General features: G+C 53.0%; 1 protein-coding gene and 1 long non-coding RNA gene across 4 annotated transcripts; one reads left to right on the forward strand and one right to left on the reverse strand.

Annotated features, from left to right (window-relative positions):
- The first annotated feature begins 119 nt into the window (after positions 1–119).
- LOC106506397 (uncharacterized) lies at positions 120–7,759 on the forward strand. Its single transcript, XR_014830243.1, has 4 exons — positions 120–370; positions 3,230–3,371; positions 3,513–3,552; positions 7,501–7,759. It is a non-coding gene; the product is annotated as an uncharacterized LOC106506397 (long non-coding RNA).
- On the reverse strand, positions 5,369–19,197 carry NMUR1 (neuromedin U receptor 1). Of its 3 annotated transcripts, NM_001315714.1 has the most exon segments (5): positions 9,288–9,670; positions 12,727–13,612; positions 15,513–15,640; positions 15,827–16,011; positions 19,118–19,197. In NM_001315714.1, coding segments are annotated over 5 exon segments (1,662 nt in total).
- Between the last annotated feature and the right edge of the window lie 1,361 nt (positions 19,198–20,558).

The raw sequence follows: 20,558 nt of genomic DNA on the forward strand, positions 1-20,558 counted from the left end.
TCAGAGCCCGCGCCGCCTTTACGCCAATCCCGAGCCGCAATCCGGGTGGGGTGGGCGGTGCGCGAGCCTAGGGGCGGGGTCTCAAGCCGGGCAACAGGTGCCGCGCTTGCGCGCAGGGCGGACACGTTGGTCAGACGCCAGCAGGAGGTGGTGGATTGGTCCGGTGGGATCCTGGCATTTACGCCCAGGTGGCGGGAGGACTGGGCGCGAGTTCCGCTATAAGCGGAACAACTGACACGTTCTGGTGGAGCTGTAGAGGGTAACCAGGAGTCACCAAAACATCGACTTACTGCGGGCTGGTGAACCTGGGCCGGTTTCAGGCGCTCAAGCTCGCATCCGTTAATCCATTAGCAGCCACGCATTCAATGGAGTACGTGTTGATTTTATCGCCGTTTTCCACTTGGAAGGAGGTGCAGGCCTGACAGCGGGGAGAGGGAGCGGAGGCCGGACACGGTAGTTGGCCTCTTGACCGCAAAGAACCGCTCCTTCTGCCCATCCGCTCCAAAGCGGCCATCAAAGCAGTTAGTGAGAGTAGTAATGGTCACAGCTAAAACAATACTTTTGTTTTGTTTTTTTAAGGGCGGCTTCCGCGGCATATGGATGTTCCCAGGCTAGGGGTCCAGTTGGAGCTGTAGCCACAGGCTTACTCCACAGCCACAGCAACCCCTGGATCCAAAGAGCCTCTGCAATTTTCACCCCAGCTCCCAGCAGCCAGATTCTTAACCCCCTGAGCAAGGCTGGGGATTGAACCTGCCTCCTCATGGATACTAGTAGGGTTGGTTAACTACTGAGCCATGATGGGAACTCCTGTTTTGTGCCAAGCACTGTACTTGGTTGCTTTTCATACATTTTGGTTGGGGGAGGGATGGTATTTTTGGCAGCACCTGTGGCATGTGGAAGTCCCCTTGCCACAGCAGTGACTAGCGCCACAGCAGTGATAATGTGGCTCCTTAACTAGCTGAGCTACCGGGGAACTCTTGCTTTTCATACATTTAATCATGGACTTTACAAACTTACGACTTTGTTAATAGTTTCATTTTACATTTAAGGAAACTGAGCTTCACAGGTTAAATTCAGCTGAGGCCATTGATTTTCAACTACTAAATGGTCTCCTAGTTTCTTTAATAGTCATTATCATGTGCTCTCTTAGTGACTATTAACCCTATTAGACCCAATACTAGTGGGGATTTGAAAAGGGGCACTTTGGGATATTATGTGTTAGGGTGGGGGAGGGTGGTTCTGAGTAAGTACCCCTGCCCTTGTCTTAGCTTCAGAAAGTCCCATATTGGGAAGGAAGGAGAAGAGGAATGATTTGCCTACCTATCCTAGATTTGGTATCTCATTGAATATACTAAGAGTATTGACTAAAAGGATTTATCTCTGGAATGCAAGCTGCCTCAAGATGAGTCAATAATGACAAACAGACTAAGGAAAAACACATCATCTTAGATAAAGCTAATCTGTGAAAATGTAAAATAAATATCTGATGGCAAAACTTAAGAAGCATTTTTATTAAAATCTGTAGTAACTTATGGATGTCACTTTTTTTCTTCTTTTTAGGGCTGCACCCGTGGCATATGGAGGTTCCCAGGCTAGGGATTGAATCGGAGCTGCAGCTGTCGGCCTACACCACAGCCACAGCAACGCCAGATCCTTTAACCCACTGAGTAGGGCCAGGGATCAGACCTGCATGCTTTATGGATACTAGTCGGGTTCTTAACCCACTGAGTCACAGTGGGAACTCCTCCATGGATGTCACTCTTAAGATGAAGGGCAAAATTATGACAGATTTGGTCAAGTTACAATACAAAACTTTTGAATGCAAGAGTCTCTATAATAACAAATTTAAAATATAAGGAACAAGAGTGCCCACTGTGGCACAATGGGATCTTTGGTGTCTGCAGTGCCAGGAGGCAGGTTTGATCCCCAGCTTGGTACAGTGGGTTAAATGATTCGGCGTTGCTGCAATAGGTCGCAACTGTGGCTTGGATCTGATCCCTGGCCTGGGAAATCTATACGCTGCAGGGTGACCAAAGAAAAAAATTAAAAATTAAGGAACAAATTGGGAAGAAATATTTGTAATATGTATTAATAAAAATTGACTATCAGAATATGAAAACTCCAATAATAAAAAGATAAAAACGGGTAGAGGAACCCATGGTGGCTCAGCAGAAACAAACCCAAGTGGTGTCCATGAGGACAAGGTTCGATCCCTGGCCTCGCTCAGTGGGTTAAGGATCCAGCTTTGCCATGAACTGTAGGTCGCAGATTTGGCCTGGATCCGGTGTTGCTGTGGCTCTGGCGTACGCCGGTGGCTACATCTCTGATTAGACCCCTAGCCTGGGAACCTCCATATGCCCGTGGGTGCGGCCCTAGGGAAAAAAAAAAAAATGGGTAGAGGATATGAAAATTTTCAGAAGAAATTTAGGTAGCACTAAAAGATATGAAGAGATGCTAAACCACTAGGGAAATAAAATTTAAAACAGTAATGTGGTACCATTTGTATCCATCAATTTAACAGAAATTAAAACCATTTCACTTAAATTGTTTTGGGATTGTGAGGAAACAAGTGAAAAAGCAAATTGTTTTGTTGTTGTTTGCTTTTTTAGGGCCGCACCTGTGGCATATGGAAGTTCCCAGGCTAGGGGTGGAATCAAAGCTCCAGCGGCCAGCCTAGACCACAGCCACAGCAACGGGGGATCCCAGTCAAGTCTGTGACCTACACCACAGCTCACGGCAATGCCATGACCGATGACCCACTGAGCAAGGCCAGGGATCGAACCTTCATCCTCATGGATACTAGTTGGATTCATTTCTGCTGCGCCACGATGGGAACTCCTAACAAACTGTTAGTGTATACCAGAGAGGAGGAAAAATACCTTTTTCCTCTACCTGTCTAAATTTTTGACCGGAGTCTGGTAACAAAAGGCAGATTAATAAGAGAAAAACATATAAATTTATTTCAATTTTAGGTGACGCAGGAGACTTTATAAGGAAGACCTGACGAACTGGGTAAATCTGAGTGTTTTTGCTAGATGTGATGAGTGGAGGGTGTGAAAAAATGTGATAGGACGGGAAGGCGTGTGCGGTAAAGATGTGGTGACCGGGGAAAAATACAAGGTCTCTTTGTTCAGAGTCCTCCTGGTGTCGCTCAGTCTTGGAGAAAAGAATGCTTTTCTCTGGGTCGAGGGGAGGCACCTCTCACAGGAGGGTCTCAACCTTGTTTCAGAGAGTCCCCCCTGCACCTGCGGTTTTTCCAATGCATTTGGTTGAAGATACTCACTATACCAAGGAGCTGTATTTTGAGGTCGTATATCCTGAACCCCCTCCTTACAAACACCTGGAGAGAAATTTGGCACTTTCCAGTTGAGGTAAAAATTCTCCTTTTTAAATTTTTTTATGTTAATTAAAAATATATATATAGTTGATTTACAATGTCGTGTCAATTTCTGCTGTACAGCAAAATGACTCAGCTCTACGTCTATTCTTTTTAATATTCTTTTCCATCACAGTCCATCCCAGGAGAGGGGGTCTAGTTCCCTGTGCTATACGGTAAGACCTTGATGCTTATCCTTTTTAAATGTGCTGGTTTGCACCTACTCCCCCCAAACTCCCAGTCCCTCCCTCGCCCTCCCCCCACCGGCTTGGCAACCACAAGTCTGTTTTCTATGTCTGTGATTCTGTTTCTGTTTCATAGATAGGTTTACTTGTACCCTATTTTATTTATTTATTTTGGCCACGACTATGGTACTCAGAAGTTCCCGGGCCAGGGATCAAACCCATGACAGCAGTGTCCTGAGTCACAGCAGTGACAATGGAAGGTCCTTAAGTCACTGAGCCACCAGGGGATGCCCTGTGTCATATTTTTTTTTTTTTTTTTTTGTCTTTTGTCTTTTTGAGGGCCTCACCTGCGGCATATGGAGGTTCCCAAGCTAGGGGTCTAATCAGAGCTGTAGCCGCTGGCCTATGCCAGAGCCACAGCAACGCTGGATCCAAGCCACATCTGCAACCTACACCACAGCTCACGGCAACGCCAGATCCTTAACCCACTGAGCGAGGCCAGGGATTGAACCCACAACCTCATGGTTCCTAGTCGGATTTGTTAACCACTGGCTGTAGCTCTGATTAAAGCCTTAGCCTGGGAACTTCCGTATGCCATGGGTTCAGCCCTTTTAAAAAAATAATAATAATAGAGAAATGTCAGTACATTTCAGTTCAGTCTGACTCTGGCCTGAGGCTGGTCTTACTTTTGAGCCAGGATTCAAACCCAGCCAGCCTGACCAGAGTCCTTGCTCACCACCTCTATCCTCTACTGCTTTGACAGAAGAAGCATACTATCTATCATTTTTGTGAAGAGGATTAGATTGCTAGAAAAATGTAAATATGTTTCTAAGATCCAAGTCCTTAAATCTGTCATCGTTCTTGCCTCTTAAAAAAAAAAAAAAAAGAAATTGTTTTAAAACAGAGGGAGGAGTTCTCTGGTAGCACAGCAAGTTAAGCATCTGGTGTTGTCACTCTTGTACTGTGGTTTAGATCCCTGGCCTAGGAACTTCTGCATGCTGCTGGGTGTGGCCAAAAAGAAAAAATAATAATGATAAAGAATAAACACAGAATGAGAGGGAAGGAGAATGATATTAAGTATAACAGGAGTTCCCGTCATGGCTCAGTGGTTAGTGAATCCGACTAGGAACCATGAGGTTGCGGGTTCGATCCCTGGCCTTGCTCAGTGGGTTAAAAATCTGGTGTTGCCGTGAGCTGTGGTGTGAGTCACAGACGCGGCTCGGATCCCGCGTTGCTGTGGCTGTGGCGTAGGCTGGTGGCTACAGCTCGGATTCAACCCCTAGCCTGGGAACCTCCAATATGCTGCAGGAGCGGCCCCAGAAAAGACAAAAAAAAAAAAAAAAAAAGTATTACAACTGTAGCTTGGGACTTTAAAGCAATCAATGATAAGAACTGCCCATCTTTTCTTTTTTTTTTTTTTGTCTTTTTTTTTTTGTCTTTTTGATATTTCTTGGGCCACTCCCACAGCATATGGAGGTTCCCCAGGCTAGGGGTCGAATCGGAGAGACAGTTGCTGGTCTACGCCACGGCCATAGCAATGCTGGATCCGAGCCGCATCTGCAACCCACACCACAGCTCACGGCAACGCTGGATCCTTAACCCACTGAGCAAGGCCAGGGATCGAACCCGCAACCTCATGGTTCCTAGTCAGATTCGTTAACCACTGAGCCATGACGGGAACTCCAGGGCTACCCATCTTAGAAATATGCAAAGACAATCACTAGAAGAACAAAATGTGTAAACTTCACACCAGTGGTCAATGGATCTGTTAAGGTTCTTGGTTGCAATCAACAGCAAACAACTCTGGTGAACTGAAGCAGAAGAAGAATTTATTGAAAGGCTCTTAGTAGCTCAGAACAACAGGAAGCTTGGAAAACCTGGCAGAGGAAATGGGCAGAAGCCAAGGCGGGCTGGCTAGCAGGATCCCGGGAACAGCCTGGACAGGATGCTGCTATTAGCACTGCTGCCCTGGACTCGTCTGCCCTGTTGGCATGGGTCTTAGCATCACTTGCTCCAGATGGAAGTCCCGGGTGGGACCATCCGGCTGCCTGATGCAAGTCATGGGTCAAACGGTGATGATGTCAGTGGTGCAGCGTGTCCAGAACCCCTTCTGCTTCTGCAGTAGGAGCCTGGGCTTGGTCCCCCACCAGGTCACACACTGAGGAATTCCCCTCCATGGGAAGGGAGTCCAGGTACTAGGGAGCCCTCCAAAAAGGCAAGTCCTCTCTACAAGGAAGCTTGGGACAAAGAAAACTTGGCGGATCCGTTAGAAAAGACAAGAACGGGGAAAGAGGAAGAGTCTGCCAAGGGGGCAAAACTGAGATGGGCTCCCAGATGTCAGCGCCGATTTGGAAGCGGCATCTGACTATGTAAGAATAGATATGAAGAGCTGCCTCCTTGATATTTCCTGAGCCGATTCTGAACAGAAGGAAGGGTGGGCAAATGCAGCTTTGCTTGTTGATGAGACTCATCTTGGACTTGGAGTTCCCACAGAAACTAAACCTTTGTTCTAAGAAGCAAAGGGTGATTCTGGCATGTTCACCCTGGCCCTCAGAAGTACTGGCAGAGAGAGACCAGTGTGTGTGTGTGTGTGATGGGCAATATGATCTAGGACCCGTGGGAAAGGGAGATCAGAGGAAGCTGATGGACTGGGAGGAAGCAGAGCCGCTGGGAACCCGAAAGTTAGGTGAGCTTAAAGAATACAGGTAGCACATCTACAGCAACAGAGCAAAAGGAGGCAAGAGTTTGCATTTCCAGCAGGAAACTCCTGGGGGTCCTGGCGGTGAAGATGTGACCAAGGGGCTAAGAGGCCAGAGTGGAGGAGAGTGTCCAGAGCTGCAGGAAAGGTCAGGAACCGACACCAGGGCAGCAGTGGGCCATCCACGTGGACTCACACATCACCCAGGATAATGGCGGGAGTGGAGTCGACACTAGGGCCCAAATTCTGGAACATGGGAAGAAAAGGGATGCGGGTCACTCTAGCCAGGATGGGAGGTGACCGGAACCCCAGATGAACCAGATCCTTACGAAGAGTTGAGGACTCCTCCTGCCTTAGGAGTAGCAGTCAGCCCTTGGCAGTGCTGTCACCACCCTGACCCGTGCAGAGGGCAAGTTGCAGAGGATGCGGCCGCCAGGAGAGAATGGGAGCTTGCTGGCTGGCCTTGGCACCTCCATCCCTTTTTCTCAAAGGCTGAGCCCAGAGCTGCCATTTCCCACTCTCCACGGTAAGCAGCGGCTCATGACACAGGGGACCCATCCACTGATGTCGTGGAGACACTTGAGAGACATACGTCAGGTTTACACTGAGACCTGTGCCTTCTGATAAATTGCACCCCCCACCTGCCTCAAGCTGCCCAGCGCTTCTCTGCCCACAGCAGCCTCCTCACAAATGTGCTCCGACCAGGACTTCCCATCGTGGTGCCGTGGAAACGAATCCGACTAGGAACCATGAGGTTGTGGGTTTGATCCCTGGCCTCGCTGAGTGGGTTAAGGATCTGGCGTTGCTGTGGGCTGTGGTGTAGGTTGCAAATGCAGCTCAGATCTGGTGTTGATGTGGCTGTGGTATAGGCCGGAAGCTACAGCTCTGATTTGACCCTTGGCCTGGGAAGCTCCATATGCCCCGGGTGCAGCCCGAAAAAGACAAGAGAGAAAAAGAAAAAAAAAAATGTGCTCTGACCAAAGCATCAGGAGATGCCATCTCTAACTATCTCTTACGAGAGGCCCCAGGGAGTCCACAGTTAGTCTTTGGGAGCAACTTGGCAGGTTCATTTCAGTGTTGATACTGGGTTCTCATAGCTCTGCACAGCCTCTTTTCACAAGCTCCTTTCTCGAATCTGTCTTACATACAGTGGTTGCTTCTGGAGAAGAAAGCTCTGGGTGATTTTTAATTTTTCCTTTCCTTTAGACTTAATCCTTTCCCTCTTTTTTTTTTCTTTTTAGGGCTGCACCCATGGCATCTAGGCAGCCAGCCTACACCACAGCCACAGCAATGCCAGATCCAAGCCGTATCTCTGACCTACATACACTACAGCTCATGGCAACGTCGGATCCTTAATACACGGAGTGAGGCCAGGGATCGAACCCACATCCTCACGATTCATTTCCACTGAGCCATAATGGGAACTCCTAGACTTAATCCTTTCTTTTAAAAAAAAGTTGCGGTAAAATACATATAATATAAAAATTACCGTTTTAACCATTTAGGTGTATAATTCAATATCATTCAAGCATACTCACACTGTTTTGCCTCCAATCTCCAGAACTTTTTCATTTTGCAAAACTGAAACTATACCCATTAAACCACTTTCCATTTTCCCCCTCCCCCGCCCCAAGCAAGAGTGGTTTTTAATTATTTAAAACTCTTCATTTTTGCTTATGTGTACTTGCCAGTTTTTTTTAAATAAGTGTTCGTTATTTTTGAATCGAAGGTCAGAAACTCCAGGACATTGTACGTGGCTTGGTACAATCTCCTCCACTTTGCAGGCAGGGAACCTGGGGCCGGAGCTGGGGAGTCCGCAGGCAGGACCTGGCCCGCAGGCCCAGCAGCTCCCTGGGTGCCCTGCAGTTCCCCGCCAGGGAGGCCAGGGTGCTGTCTCCTCTCAGCAGGAGGACGGAGTCCAAGGACTGCAACAGCACAAGTTCCAGCCATTCACGGAGTCCTGACTGAGCGCCGACCTGCCCATGGGGATTCAGGAGGGCGCTCTGCTTTAGGACTCACCCCTCTGTCTCTTCACCTCGCTGGGCCCCAAGCAGTCCTCATGGGACTTGCCCAGGTGGGGCCCATGTCTCTTGCCCCCAGAGGTTCTCTGGCCGGTTGGGCCCAAGGCCCTGCTCACCTCGAGCCCTTGAACTAGTCTGTGAGGAGGTGATGACAGAGGCAGGTAGGGGCCTCTGCTCACACGAGGTCCCGTGGTTGGTGGCAAGTGGCCCTTGCTCTAGAACAAGCAGAGAATGTTTCCTGAGTGGCTCTTGAGGGGGGCGAGCACGTGGAATCGGGGTGAGTAAGGGCCGGGGAGTGGCAAGGATGTCAAGTCATTTCCGTCTTGTTAATCTGAGGGCATCTGTTTTGTGACAAGCAGTGGCTTCTGTACGCACACGGAAAACCACAGCTAACGTGCCAAAGCGCGACACTGCAGAAGGTCAGGGCCCCCTTCATCTTGCAGACAAGGGACTTGTAAGGCGAGGCGGTTTGCTTGAAGTCACAGGGCGAGGTGGTGGCGGCGGGCCTGAGATAGGAACCAGGGCCCCTGGGTCCTTGGCACAGCTGTCACCCAGCGGCTCCACCAGGTGGCGATCCCAGAGCAGAACAAGCCAACTGGGGGGGTCAGATCAGAGGAGGGGCCCAGGTGGAGGCCAAGAGCTAGAGACGGACGGACGGATGGACGGACGGAAGGGGCCAGCACTCGCAGAAGTTCGGGTGAGAAGTGAAAGGAAAGGTGGGGCCCTGCTGAAACACTTCAGAGACCAGGGTGGGGTGCAGGGTCCTCAGATGGAGCCCATGCCCATGTTCCTACAGGCACAGGATCGTAACCCGGGGTCTGGGGGCTGGCGTGCCCACAGCAACCTCCTAGTCCTTCTGATCCACAGGTGGGGGCAGGAATCAGTTTCTAGGCTAAGTGGGCACAAGGGGGTCAGACCATGAAGATGCCCCTGCAGGGGAGGCAGATGCGGCCCCCACAGCTGGGTGTGGCCCTCTGGGCCCTGGGGTGGCGCTGCCTGGGCTCCTCTCAGGAGGGGTCTGTCACCTGCTGCCCCTCTGAGCCCCCGTTCTCGGCCAGTGGGTGGACCCTGCTGCCCGGGGAGCCCACGTCACACAGGGTGCTGCCCACGGTCACCCTGCTGAGGCTGTGGGAGCTGTAGCGCGGCCTGCGGTGGCGGCACCGGGTGCCCAGGCACAGGGCTTCCTGGAAGGTGTCCCGGAAGCGGCTGGACATGAGGCTGTAGAGCACAGGGTTGGCGGCCGAGCCCAGGTAGAAGAAGACGCCGGACAGGACGTGCACGTACTGGAAGGCCACGTGCAGGCCCCCGGTCCAGCGGGACACGAGGCTCCACATGAGGCGGTCGATGTGGAACGGGGCCCAGCAGATCCCGAACACCACGACCAGCACAACTGCGGGCAGAGAGGGAGCCCCCTCAGCTGCCCGCCCCGGGCTTCAGAGCGGGCCGCCCCTTCTCACCCCCTCTCCCCTCCCACACCCACCCCTCCCATGCCCACTGTCCATCTGGAAGTTTCTGGAAGGTGGCCTGCGCTGATCGCACCCCTTTAGAGACTGCTGCTCTCACCCCTGTCACTGACTGGGTGGGTGGGGGGGGTGCCTTGGATGAGGCGGGGACACCCGAGATAGGCTGGCCTGATCTGATTCTCTCACCGTGGGAGTGGAACCGAGTGACTGAGCCCACTCTGGGTGACACTCGGAGGCCGTGCCTGCTGATGTGTAAGCAGAGAGAAGCAGGAGAATGGGGCCCTCAGACAGTGGTAGGGAGGTTATGGAGAGAGAGAATGAGATGACACCCCCCCAACACACACACACACACACACACACACACACACACGAACACACTGGCCTGCCTTTGCCCTAAAAGCCTGCTCAGCCCCCAGACCCCCCGCTCTCCTGGGCTCCGCTGAATATCCTGCCCTACGTTAACTCCCCTTTTCTTGACAGCACCCCCTCACAAAAGGCGGGACAGGAGTTCCCGTCCTGGTTCAGTGGTTAATGAACCCAACTAATATCCATTAGGATGCAGGTTTGATCCCTGGCCTTGCTCAGTGGGTTGGGGATCCAGCATTGTCACGAGCTATGGTGTAGGTCACAGACATGGCTCAGATCCCACATTGCTGTGGCTGTGGTGTAGGCCAGCAGCTGTAGCTCCTATTAGACCCACAGCCTGGGAACCTCCATATGCCACGGGTGTGGCCCCAAAAAGACAAAAAAAAAAAAAAAAGAGGCAGACCAGGCCAGCCAAGCCCTCACTCTTTCCGCTCTTTCTCCCAGGTTTCCCTCCAGCCCAGGTCTTAACCACACCCATCCTTGGGTCTCTTGGGTCTGCCTTGATTTTGTTGTTGTTGGCCTTTGCCTTTTTAGGGCTGAATCCGCAGCACATGGAGGTTCCCAGGCTAGGGGTCAAATAGGAGCTACAGCTGCTGGCCTACGCCACAGCCACAGCCACACCAGATCCGAGCCGCATCTGCAACCCACACCACAGCTCACAGCAACACTGGACTCTTAGTCCACCGAGCGAGACCAGGGATCGAACCTGCATCCTCACGGATACTAGTCGGGTTCATTAACCACTGAGCCATGCCGGGAACTCCGGGTCTGCCTTGATTTTTGTTTCTTGGGTTTGCTTCTCCAACTCACCCCTGCAGTACCTTCTCGCTTCCAGCCGGCATGGTTCTCTTCATAATCCTGGATTTCAGTCAAGAGGTTGCTTTCAATACACCCAGCACACAGCCTGGTGCACAGCAGACCCTCAGAAAGTGAAGAGGGAGGGAGGGCGAGCAGAAAGCCAGAGCCCCAGGCCAGCAAGCAAGGTGGTCTTAGGGAAACTGCCCACCTTCCCAGGACAAGAGCCATCCTGGATGAGCACCCTTGGCCCCCAAGGGCAGGGGAATAGGAGACCCCGGGGGGATAGGGCAGGGGGTCTGTAGTGCAGGAGGCAATCACGGAGCTCCAGGTCAGTCCCATCTTGGGATGCTGTACCAGTGACTCCAGGTTCTGGGACACTGTTCTGGGGGATGAGAGGAGAGGGCCTCTCTCTGGGAATGGGGCAGTCCCCAGTAAGCTGGCCAGAATCCCACGGTTTCGCCAGCCGTGTCCTGCCCTGGCTCATCCCCACCTACCTGATTAAGGCCCTGTGGGACAGGGTGGGATGGGAAAGGGAACCAGGATTGGCTTAGCATCAGCTTGTCTGGCTTCTCCAGAACCACTGTCTTTGAAAAAGCACCAGGCTGAGGCCACAGAATGATCCAGAGCCTCAAGCCAGCTGCGCATGCCCTGGCTGGCCCCGGCCCACATGTCTGCCCTGAGCCTCCTCTGCTCTGCACCCCGGGCCTCGCAAACACGCCTCCTGATGACCTCTTTTAATCATGGTCACTCCTTGGTCCTCGGGAAGCCACGGACAGAGTGTGGAGGAAATGCATCACCTTGCCTTTCCAGCACCCTGCTCCCCTTCTTCTGGGACTTTGCCCCACCCCCCACCCCCGGATCCCAGCACATGGGTTTGTGGGGGCTGCTCACCTCTGCATCCTGACACTCTGGCCAGGTAGGAGGCCATGACCTAGCCCGCCAATCAGAATCCTTCCCTGGGATTTTCTTTTTTTTTTTTTTTCCTTCTTTTTTTTTAGGGCCACACCCGCTTCACACGGAGGTTCCCAGGCTAGGAACTACAGCTGCTGGCCTGCGCCACAGCCACAGCAACGTAGGATCTGAGCCATGTCAGCGACCTACACCACAGCTCACGGCAATGCCAGATCCTTAACCCACTGAGCAAGGCCAGAGATTGAACCTGCATCCTCATGGGTACTAGTCGGGTTTGTTAACCACTGAGCCATGACGCTTCCCTGGGATTTTCAATAGCCTCTAAAGGAAGAGGACAGTTAGTTCCATAGGGAAGGGGAACTCTGTGCCCACTGTCGTGCCTGCCAGGCTGCTGTAGGAAAGCAGAGCCAAGACATCCTTAGGAGCAAAGATGAGAGACCTGGAGGGTCCAGATCCCATGGACAGCTCTGTCATCCTGGAGCCCCACCACATGCCTCTGCCCTGTCTGTGGGTGGTTCCATGAGCCAGAGCTGGCTCCATTCATGCCACCTGTGTCTTTGCACATGGACCTGACCTTGGAAGGGTCAAGACGGCAGCTCTACTATTGCCGTCTTGATATCCTTAATGATTTTTTAACAGAGGACCCCAAATTTTCCTTTTGCAATGGCCCCACAATTATGTAGGCAATCCTGCCATGAACAATTAACATTTACCTTTGGTGTCAGCTTCTCACAGGTAATCTAAAGGCCTGTGCATGCACACATGGGCGGGGGGTTACTCCACACCGCACAGCACACTCAGCCTCCATCACAAACCCAGACACTCGGCCCCTCCCCCCAGGCCCCTGGAAGCCCCAGCCTCGTTCCCAGGGCCTGGCTCTGCCCCTCTTCCCGGCAGCAACACTTACACAGCATCTTGGTCACCTGCGTCCGATTCCTATTCTGCAGCCCCTGGAGCCTGCGGCTGTCGCTAGTCCTGGCCCTGCCCTTGGCCTCCTGCCGGAGCAGCAGCAGCCTCTCCCGCCGCAGCCGCAGCCCGATGAGCAGGTAGAGCACGCTGATGGTGGCCATGGGCAGGCAGAAGAAGACCAGCGTGGTGGTTTGCACCACCAGGTTGTAGAGGGCTCTGGGGCGGACCAGGGTGCACACGGCGGAGCCGGGCACCGTCCCCCGGCAGGGTACCTCCAGCTGCTGGAGGCCATGCAGGCTGGTGTTGGGTAGAGAGCAGAGCACAGCGAGGCCCCAGATGACCCCGAGCACGCGGCGCACGTGGGCGTGCGTCACCACGGACCTGGCCCGCAGCGGGTGCACCACGGCCACGTAGCGCTCCACGCTCAGGGCCGTGACATTGAGCACTGAGGCCAGGCAGACGGTCTCGAAGAGCAGCGTGCGGAAGTAGCAGCCGCCAGTGCCCAGCAGGAAGGGGTAGTTGCGCCGCATCTCGTAGAGCTCCAGGGGCAGGCCCACGAGCAGCACCAGCAGGTCCGACACGGCCAGGCTGAAGAGGTAGTAGTTGGTGGGCGTGCGCATGGCCCTGTGGCGCAGGATGACCGTGCAGGTCAGCCCGTTGCCCACGGTGCCCACTGCGAAGATCAGCAGGTAGGTGACACAGATGGGCATGAACAGCTCTGTCTGCTGGGGCCCAAGGTACTTGAGCCTGAGCTCCTCATGGGTCAAGTTCAAGTCCTCAAGATCAAAGGGCCCCAGGACCCTGCTGTCATTGCAAGTCTCCGAGCTCCTTGCACCCAGGGGCCCGTTTCCAGGGAGGATGGAGCAATTGAGGCAGAGAGGATCCTGCAGAACAGAAGAGAGAGACAACCAGAAAAGTCACTCAGGGAACCTGGTTCTGTCCTCATTCATCAAACCAAAGGTGCCCCCAAACCCAGAGGGCTGTTAGTTTATGAGCTGCTGAGAAGGAAAAACTCTGCCATCCATTTTGAGATGCATCACAATTTCAGAGAGGTAAAAAAGGACATCTTAAAGATGCTACAAAATGGGACTTCAATTTTATTTTATTTTATTTATTTTTTTATTTTCAGGGCTTCACCCACGGCATATGGAGATTCCCAGGGTAGGGGTCCAATTGGAGCTTCAGCTGCCAGCCTACGCCACAGCCACAGCAACTCAGGATCCAAGCCGCATCTGCAACCTACACCACAGCTCACGGCAACGCCAGATCCTTAACCCACTGAGTGAGGCCAGGGAACCTGCAACCTCATGGATCCTAGTCGGATTCGTTTCCCCTGAGCCATGACGGGAACTCCGAGGGACTTCAATTTTAAATTTCACAATGTGGAGTCACCCGTTGGCCTAGGAGTTAAACAATCCAGTGTTGTCACTGCTGTGGTATTATCGTTGCTGTGGCACAAGTTTGATCCCTGGCCTGGGAACTTCTGCATACCATGGGTTCAGAAAAAAAAAAAAAAAAAAAAGAATCACAATCTGTAGAAACTTTTGAATAGCGACAGACTCTCAAACATGGGCTACACCATCAGCAGTCTCCCCTTGGGTCTCTCCCCTTTAAAGCCACAGACTTTGGGAGAGATGCTCAGTTTGGGCCTCCGTAAAATGGGTACAGTGCACAGTATCACATAGTTTTTAAAAGCAGGGGCTCTGGAAACAGCTCCCTGGATTCAAATCTAGCCTCCCCAGTTCCGAGCTGTGGCACCATTTGCATGGTAACCTCTCTGTGACTGTTTTCATATCACAAGGATCCAGGCATTTAATCCCTGGAAAATATTAACACAGGGCCTGCCCAACGCACAGAAGGTCCTGGTTACATCGCCTCACTATAAGGACCGAGTCACTGTGGGGATCAAGCAAGGGAGTGAAGGAGCCAAAACCTGGAGCGCTGATTCAAAAATTGGCTCCTGTTTCTGCTCTCTGAACGGTTCAACGTGGAAATATTTGACACCCTGGACACTGCCAGTTCCAGGGATCCCTCTCTCTGGCTCCCCATCTCTTTGCCAGTTCACCAGATAGAGCAGGTGTGGACCCAGGCCATGGAGCTAAACGACTGGCCTGGGGTCAAATGCGAGCTCTGCCACCCTCTTTTGTGACACGCCCTTACTGTGCCTCAGCCTCCTCATCTGTAAAATGGGTAGGTCGATAGAGCCCACCATATAATTTCTGGGAAGATTAAATCAGAGAATGAAGTTCTCAGGAGAGTGCCTGATACATTTCAGGTGCTCAGCTTCAATGCCGGTAACATGATCCTTACTTCCCACAGGACAAGGGAAGGACGATCTAGGGATATGAGACAGGGGCTGAGCAGGATTCTGCCCGACATGTGGCCTGGCCAGAAAGACCCCGAGCTGCCCTCTGAGCCTGTTCCCCAAGTCCGCCACCGCCACCACCACCACCACCTCCCCTCCCCTCTGAGCAGTGGCGATTTTCAGGCTTGGTTCCTGGATCCTTCAGTTCCACATCCACTCCTTGGATTGGGGTTTGGGGCTGCCCGTTGTCCACGTACCTGCGCTCCCACCGTTCAACTTTCTTTTTCAGGTCCTTCTCTCTCCCCAGATCCCAAGTATCCTTAATGCCGAGTAGCTCCCTTCTCACCAAAGCCTCCCCCCAGAAGCCTCCCCCAGCCTCCCTGCCTCTCCTACACCCAATCCCCGCGCCTTGGAATCAGGCGCATCTTCATTCACTTCAAGGTTCTTCCTGCTCCCGCCGCTGGACCCGCACTCCCTACCCGGACTGCTGCGTGATGCGAGTGGGGACAGCGGAGATGAGCTGGGAACACGCAGGCGTCGTCGATCCGGGTTGGAGAGAGGCTCCCTACGGCCCCAGGAAAAGTCGCCGCATGGGAGCCCCCCAGCCCTGCGGCGTACGCGACCGGCAAAAGACAGAAAAACACCGGGAGGCTGCGAGTCCCGCGGGGAGGGGTCGCCCCGACGCGCCCTCGGATCCCTACCGCCCTAAGGAGACCCTGCCCCGCGCCCTCCCCGCCCGGCGGCGCGATCCAGCTGCCGCGCCCGTGCCCACGCCGGCATCCCGCTCACCTACCATGCCGTCTGCGGCCCGCGAGATCCAGGAGCCGGGAGCCCACCCACCGAGCATGGGGCGGGCGTCCAAGGACTGACTGATCGATGGACAGACGCGGCGCCAGCAGCGAGCCGACTGGCAGACTGACGCCGGCGGAGCCCGGAGCAGCCCGCGTGTTGCCCCGCCTGTCGGGGGCCGGGGGCGCTCTGGCCAGGATGGCCAACAGGGGGCAGTGGCGCCCCCGCAGCCCACCCCGCGGCTGAACCCCGACACAGCCGTTTGGAGGGCCCTCCCACCCATCCAAATCGTAGCAATTGTGTTTCTAAGTATTTGATGGGGCGCTTCCAAGAGCACCTTCACCTCCTGGAAACCTCGCCACAACCCACTTTACTTTACAGGGGGTTTACACTCTTGCTTGTTTGCTTGCTAGCTTGCTTTTGATGGCTGCACCACAGCCTATGGAGCTCCCAGGTCAGGGATCGGATCTGAGCCACGACTGAAACCTAAGCTGCACCTGTGAAAACGCCAGGTCCTTAACCCATTGTGCCTGGCCAGGGATCAAACTTTCCTCCCAGCACTCCCTAAGAGGCCACTGGTCCGCCACAGCAGGAACTCCTTCCCCATGTTTCAAATGCACCTCCAAGGTCATCCCAGCAGCCCCTCCAGGTCGACAAGCCACAAAGAGTCCCATCCCTCCTCCTAGGCTTCCCACCGGGATTCTTTTCTCTCTCTCTCTTTCTCTCTGCTCAGGACAGCAGTCTGTACCCCCACTTCCAGCCACCCCCCTTTCAGGTCCTCTAGCCCCTGAGTCCAGGACCTCTGTGTCCTCCCAGGGCTGTGGCAGGAATCTCCATCCTCCCTCCAGTCTGGATTCCCACAGCCCAGGCATCTTCCTGAGCCCCCACCAATGGCATTCCTCTACCCGAAAACCTTCTGCAGGGCCCTCCCCACTCCCTTCTGAAAAAGAACCCCAAAGCCTGGTGTTGGACCCCCCCAACCCCACTGGCCTTCCTGGTCTCCCCCTCACTATATATTCTCCCACCCCAAATACCTCCCAGCCATTCAGATGTTCCCCCTACCCCCTCACCTACCACAGGTGTCCACACAAGGGAGAGAAGTGTAGAGAGGGAGGAACCACATGGAGTTCCCTGGTGGCCTAGCGGTTAAGGACTTAGCATTGTCACAACTGTAGCTCGGGTGAGAGCCTTGGCCTGAGAACTTCCACATGCTGCAGGTGCAGCAGGAAGAAAGAGAGAGAGAGAGAGAGAGAGAGAAAGAAGGAAGGAAGGAAGGAAGGAAGGAAGGAAAGAAAGAGAGAGAGAGAGAGAGAAAGAAAGAAAGAAAGAAAAGAGGAGAGCGGGGTGAATGTCAGGAGCCCAGCCTCCTCCTGCTCCCCCAGATTGTGCATCTGCCAACCCAGTAGGAAGCACCTTCCCTGTTCCGCCCCCTCCTCCAACCAGCTCCTTAGCTGAAGCTTTTTTTTTTTTTTTTTTTTACTCAAATGAATTTATCACATAGCTGAATCTATTTCATCAGGAATTTGCTAGAGAGCCTAGAAGCATGGATCTCACAGGCTGAAAGGCTGGCTCTTGGGCCTCTTCCAGGGTCTGATTTACTTAGTCTGAGTAAGGTCCAGAAATCCTCATCTTTGACACATCCCCTCCAGAGAGCCCCACACCCCAGAATCACATGTTGAGAAGCACAGAGAAGGGTTAAGTACAAACCCCAGGCCCCAGAAAGGCTGCTGAGGGCTGCAGGAAGGGGAAAAGCCTGGGTGTCCCTATGCCTGGGTCCCCCTTCCTCTAGCAGGTGGAACCATTTTTCCCACTGTCGTGTGCATGCTCTGAGCCACAGACTGCAAAGATAGCATGGGGCTGGCACAGGGCCGGCCCTCAAGAATGGAAGATGGGATCCCGGTGGGATTCGGGTGGGATAATCTCCATTTAGTGACAACCGGAGGCGAGAGCTTCTTCCCACAGATTTCCTCTGCCCCGCCCCCTCCCCATGAGTCATGGTCTGGCCTTGGGCGGAGGGGACTTAGACCCTCTCCAGAGTCTCCACCAGGCCGCCTTCCCTGGAACTCCACGTGTAAACACAGCCCCTGGCACAGGGAGGGTGCAGGCAGCACAGGGGCACATGGTCCCCATGTCCTTGGGGGGTGAGGATTCTGGCTGTCCCCCAGGGTTAACTGTTCAGCTTCAGACGCTTAAAGCTGTCTGGCACCTTCAAGATTGGAGCTGCCGCCACGTCAGATGAGCAGTGAGGAGCAGGCAGCTTCACCGCTGGGAACAACACACCCTGGGGTCACAGACAGCACTTAGCCTGTGATAATGAGGCTTGCCCAGCCCCACGCCCCCTAATAGGGACACACACACTCACACGCCACCATGACTACTTTGCACAGATTCTGAGCAGCCTCTAACCCGCTGTGGACCCTTTGGGGTTAGGGTTAGGGTACGGGTTAGGGTACCCTTTGGAGGTGCTTCGAGCCCAGGGAAGGATGGGGAAGGACCTTATGTCTGCCAGATGGCTCCTGCCCATCAGGAATTCCTAGAGCTGGCTGCATTGACAGCCATGCAAGACCACATCAGGCTAAAAGCGTTACCCCCCGCCCCCAAAAGGAGAAGCCCAGGGGCCATCATGGCTGTAGCACTGTCCAGAAGGTCTTGGGTGTCCCAGGCTCGGGGACCTGGGTGTGATACTCCCCAGCAGCATGTCCCATCAGTACCCCATGACATCTGCTGCCTCCCTCTCTATCCGGAGGTGGCTTCCCTGGGGCCACGTGTATCTGGGGACTCTCACAGGGCTGAGGTCTAGAAGAGATGGATGCCAGCTTTTCTGGGTGTTTATCTCAGTCTCCTGACCTTAGCTGGTAGACATCTACCCAGACCTGGGTACCAAGGACCCAATTCCACAGGGCAGCAAATCTGCCAAGGGAAGGCAGCTGGGACCTCCAGGAGCTGGTGGGCACATGTCCCAGGTCCTAGAGCGTGTGCAGAGCTCACTGGGCCTGAGACACGAGACAAGCCCCCCTCCCTCCGGGCTCTTGCTGACTCCTAGAAGGCCCCAAACCCCCCATCACCCTACTTTACTGCCCTCTGCTCTTGGGGATGAGCCAAGGAGGACGAGATGAGCCTGGGGACACTGAGGCCCTGGATGGGAGGGAGGAGCTGTTCTGCAGCCTGGACCCACTCGTAATCAGGCTCAGCAAACCTGGAGAGCTGGGAACAGCACACATCCAGAGCAGGAGCGTCCCCACGCTTACCTGGGCACTTCCCCAGGTCAGAGACCTTGCTACCTGGCTCTGCTCACCTGGGCTTGATCCAGGTCACGGCCAAGAGGGACGAGGAAAGGTCTATGCCCCCGAGAGTGGGGGGCACTGGGTAAGTCATGAGGCTTGTGTGGTCATCCACACTCCCCCGCGTCCCCGGCCTGGCTCTGCTCACAGAAATGAGCCCCCTCCCCAAGTAAAACAGTGGCCCCTAATTAAACTGAAAGCTTGCTGCACAGCAAGGGTAACTAAAAAAAACAAAGACAACCCACAGCATGGGAGAAAATATTTGCAAATGAAGTGACCAACAAGGGATTCATCTCCAAAACATATAAACACCTCTTGCAGCTCAACACCAAAAAAAAAAAAAAAAAAAACCAAAAAACAAACAACCCCATCAAAAAATCAGCAGAAGATCTAAACAAACAGTTCTCCAAAGAAGACATACAGATGGCCAAGAACAACTCACTCATTATTAGAGAAATGCACATCAAAACTGCTAGGAGGTATCGCCCTACACTAGCTGGAATGGCCATCATCAAAAAGTCTACAAACAATAAATGCTGGAGAGGGTGTTCTTAAAAAGGACACAATGAACTTCTTTGCAGAACAGAAACCGACTCACAGACTTTGAAAAACTTATGGTTACCAAAGGAGACAGATTTGGGGTGGGGACGGATGGGATGGGGGTTTGGGATGGAAACGTAAAATTGGGCTGTGATGATGGTTGCACAACGATAAATATAATAAAATTCTTCAAAAAAAAAAAAAAAAAGAGGAGTTCCCACCGTGGCACAGCAGAAATGAATCTGACTCAGAATCACGAGGTTAAGGGTTCAATCCCAGGCCTCGTGCAGTGGGTTAAGGATCCGGTGTTGCCATGAGCTGTGGTATAAGTTGAAGATGTGGCTTGGATCCTGTGTTGCTGTGGCTGTGGTGCAGGCTGGTAGCTGTAGCTCCAATTGGACCCCTAGCCTGGGAACCTCCATATGCCTCGGGTGGGGCCGTAAAAAGCAAAAAAAAAAAAAAAAACAAAAAACTTGGGAATGTTAGTCCACAATGATTTGCTGTGTTTACCTTAGTGTTTTTGCTTTATTTACTTTTTAGCCTTTTATATTGGCACAGTTTCAGACCTACAAAAAAGTTGAAAGGATTCCCCAAAAGTTGAAATTTTTTATTTCTCAAATCCTTTTCTCTCTCTCTGTGTGTGTGTGTGTGTGTGTGTGTGTGTGTGTGTGTGTGCAGGCACACACAATTTTTCTGGAGCGTATGAGTCAGTTACAAATAAAATGTCCCTTTACCACTTAGTACCTTAGTTCTGGTTTAGTTTCAAGGAGTTTCATGATTTTTTTTTTTTTTTTTTTTTTTTTTTTGCTTTTTAGGGCTGCACCTGCAGCATATGGAAGCTCCCAGGCTAGGGGTCAAATCAGAGCTGTAGCACAGGGTTAGGGTTAGGGTCAGGGGTTAGGGGTTAGGGTTAGG

The sequence above is a fragment of the Sus scrofa genome, chromosome 15 (assembly GCF_054392235.1).
Source record: "Sus scrofa isolate SSC_HxYL_T2T_F1_AM1 chromosome 15, Sscrofa_HxYL_maternal_Yorkshire_Landrace_v2.0, whole genome shotgun sequence".
In the NCBI taxonomy this organism is placed as follows: domain Eukaryota; kingdom Metazoa; phylum Chordata; class Mammalia; order Artiodactyla; family Suidae; genus Sus; species Sus scrofa.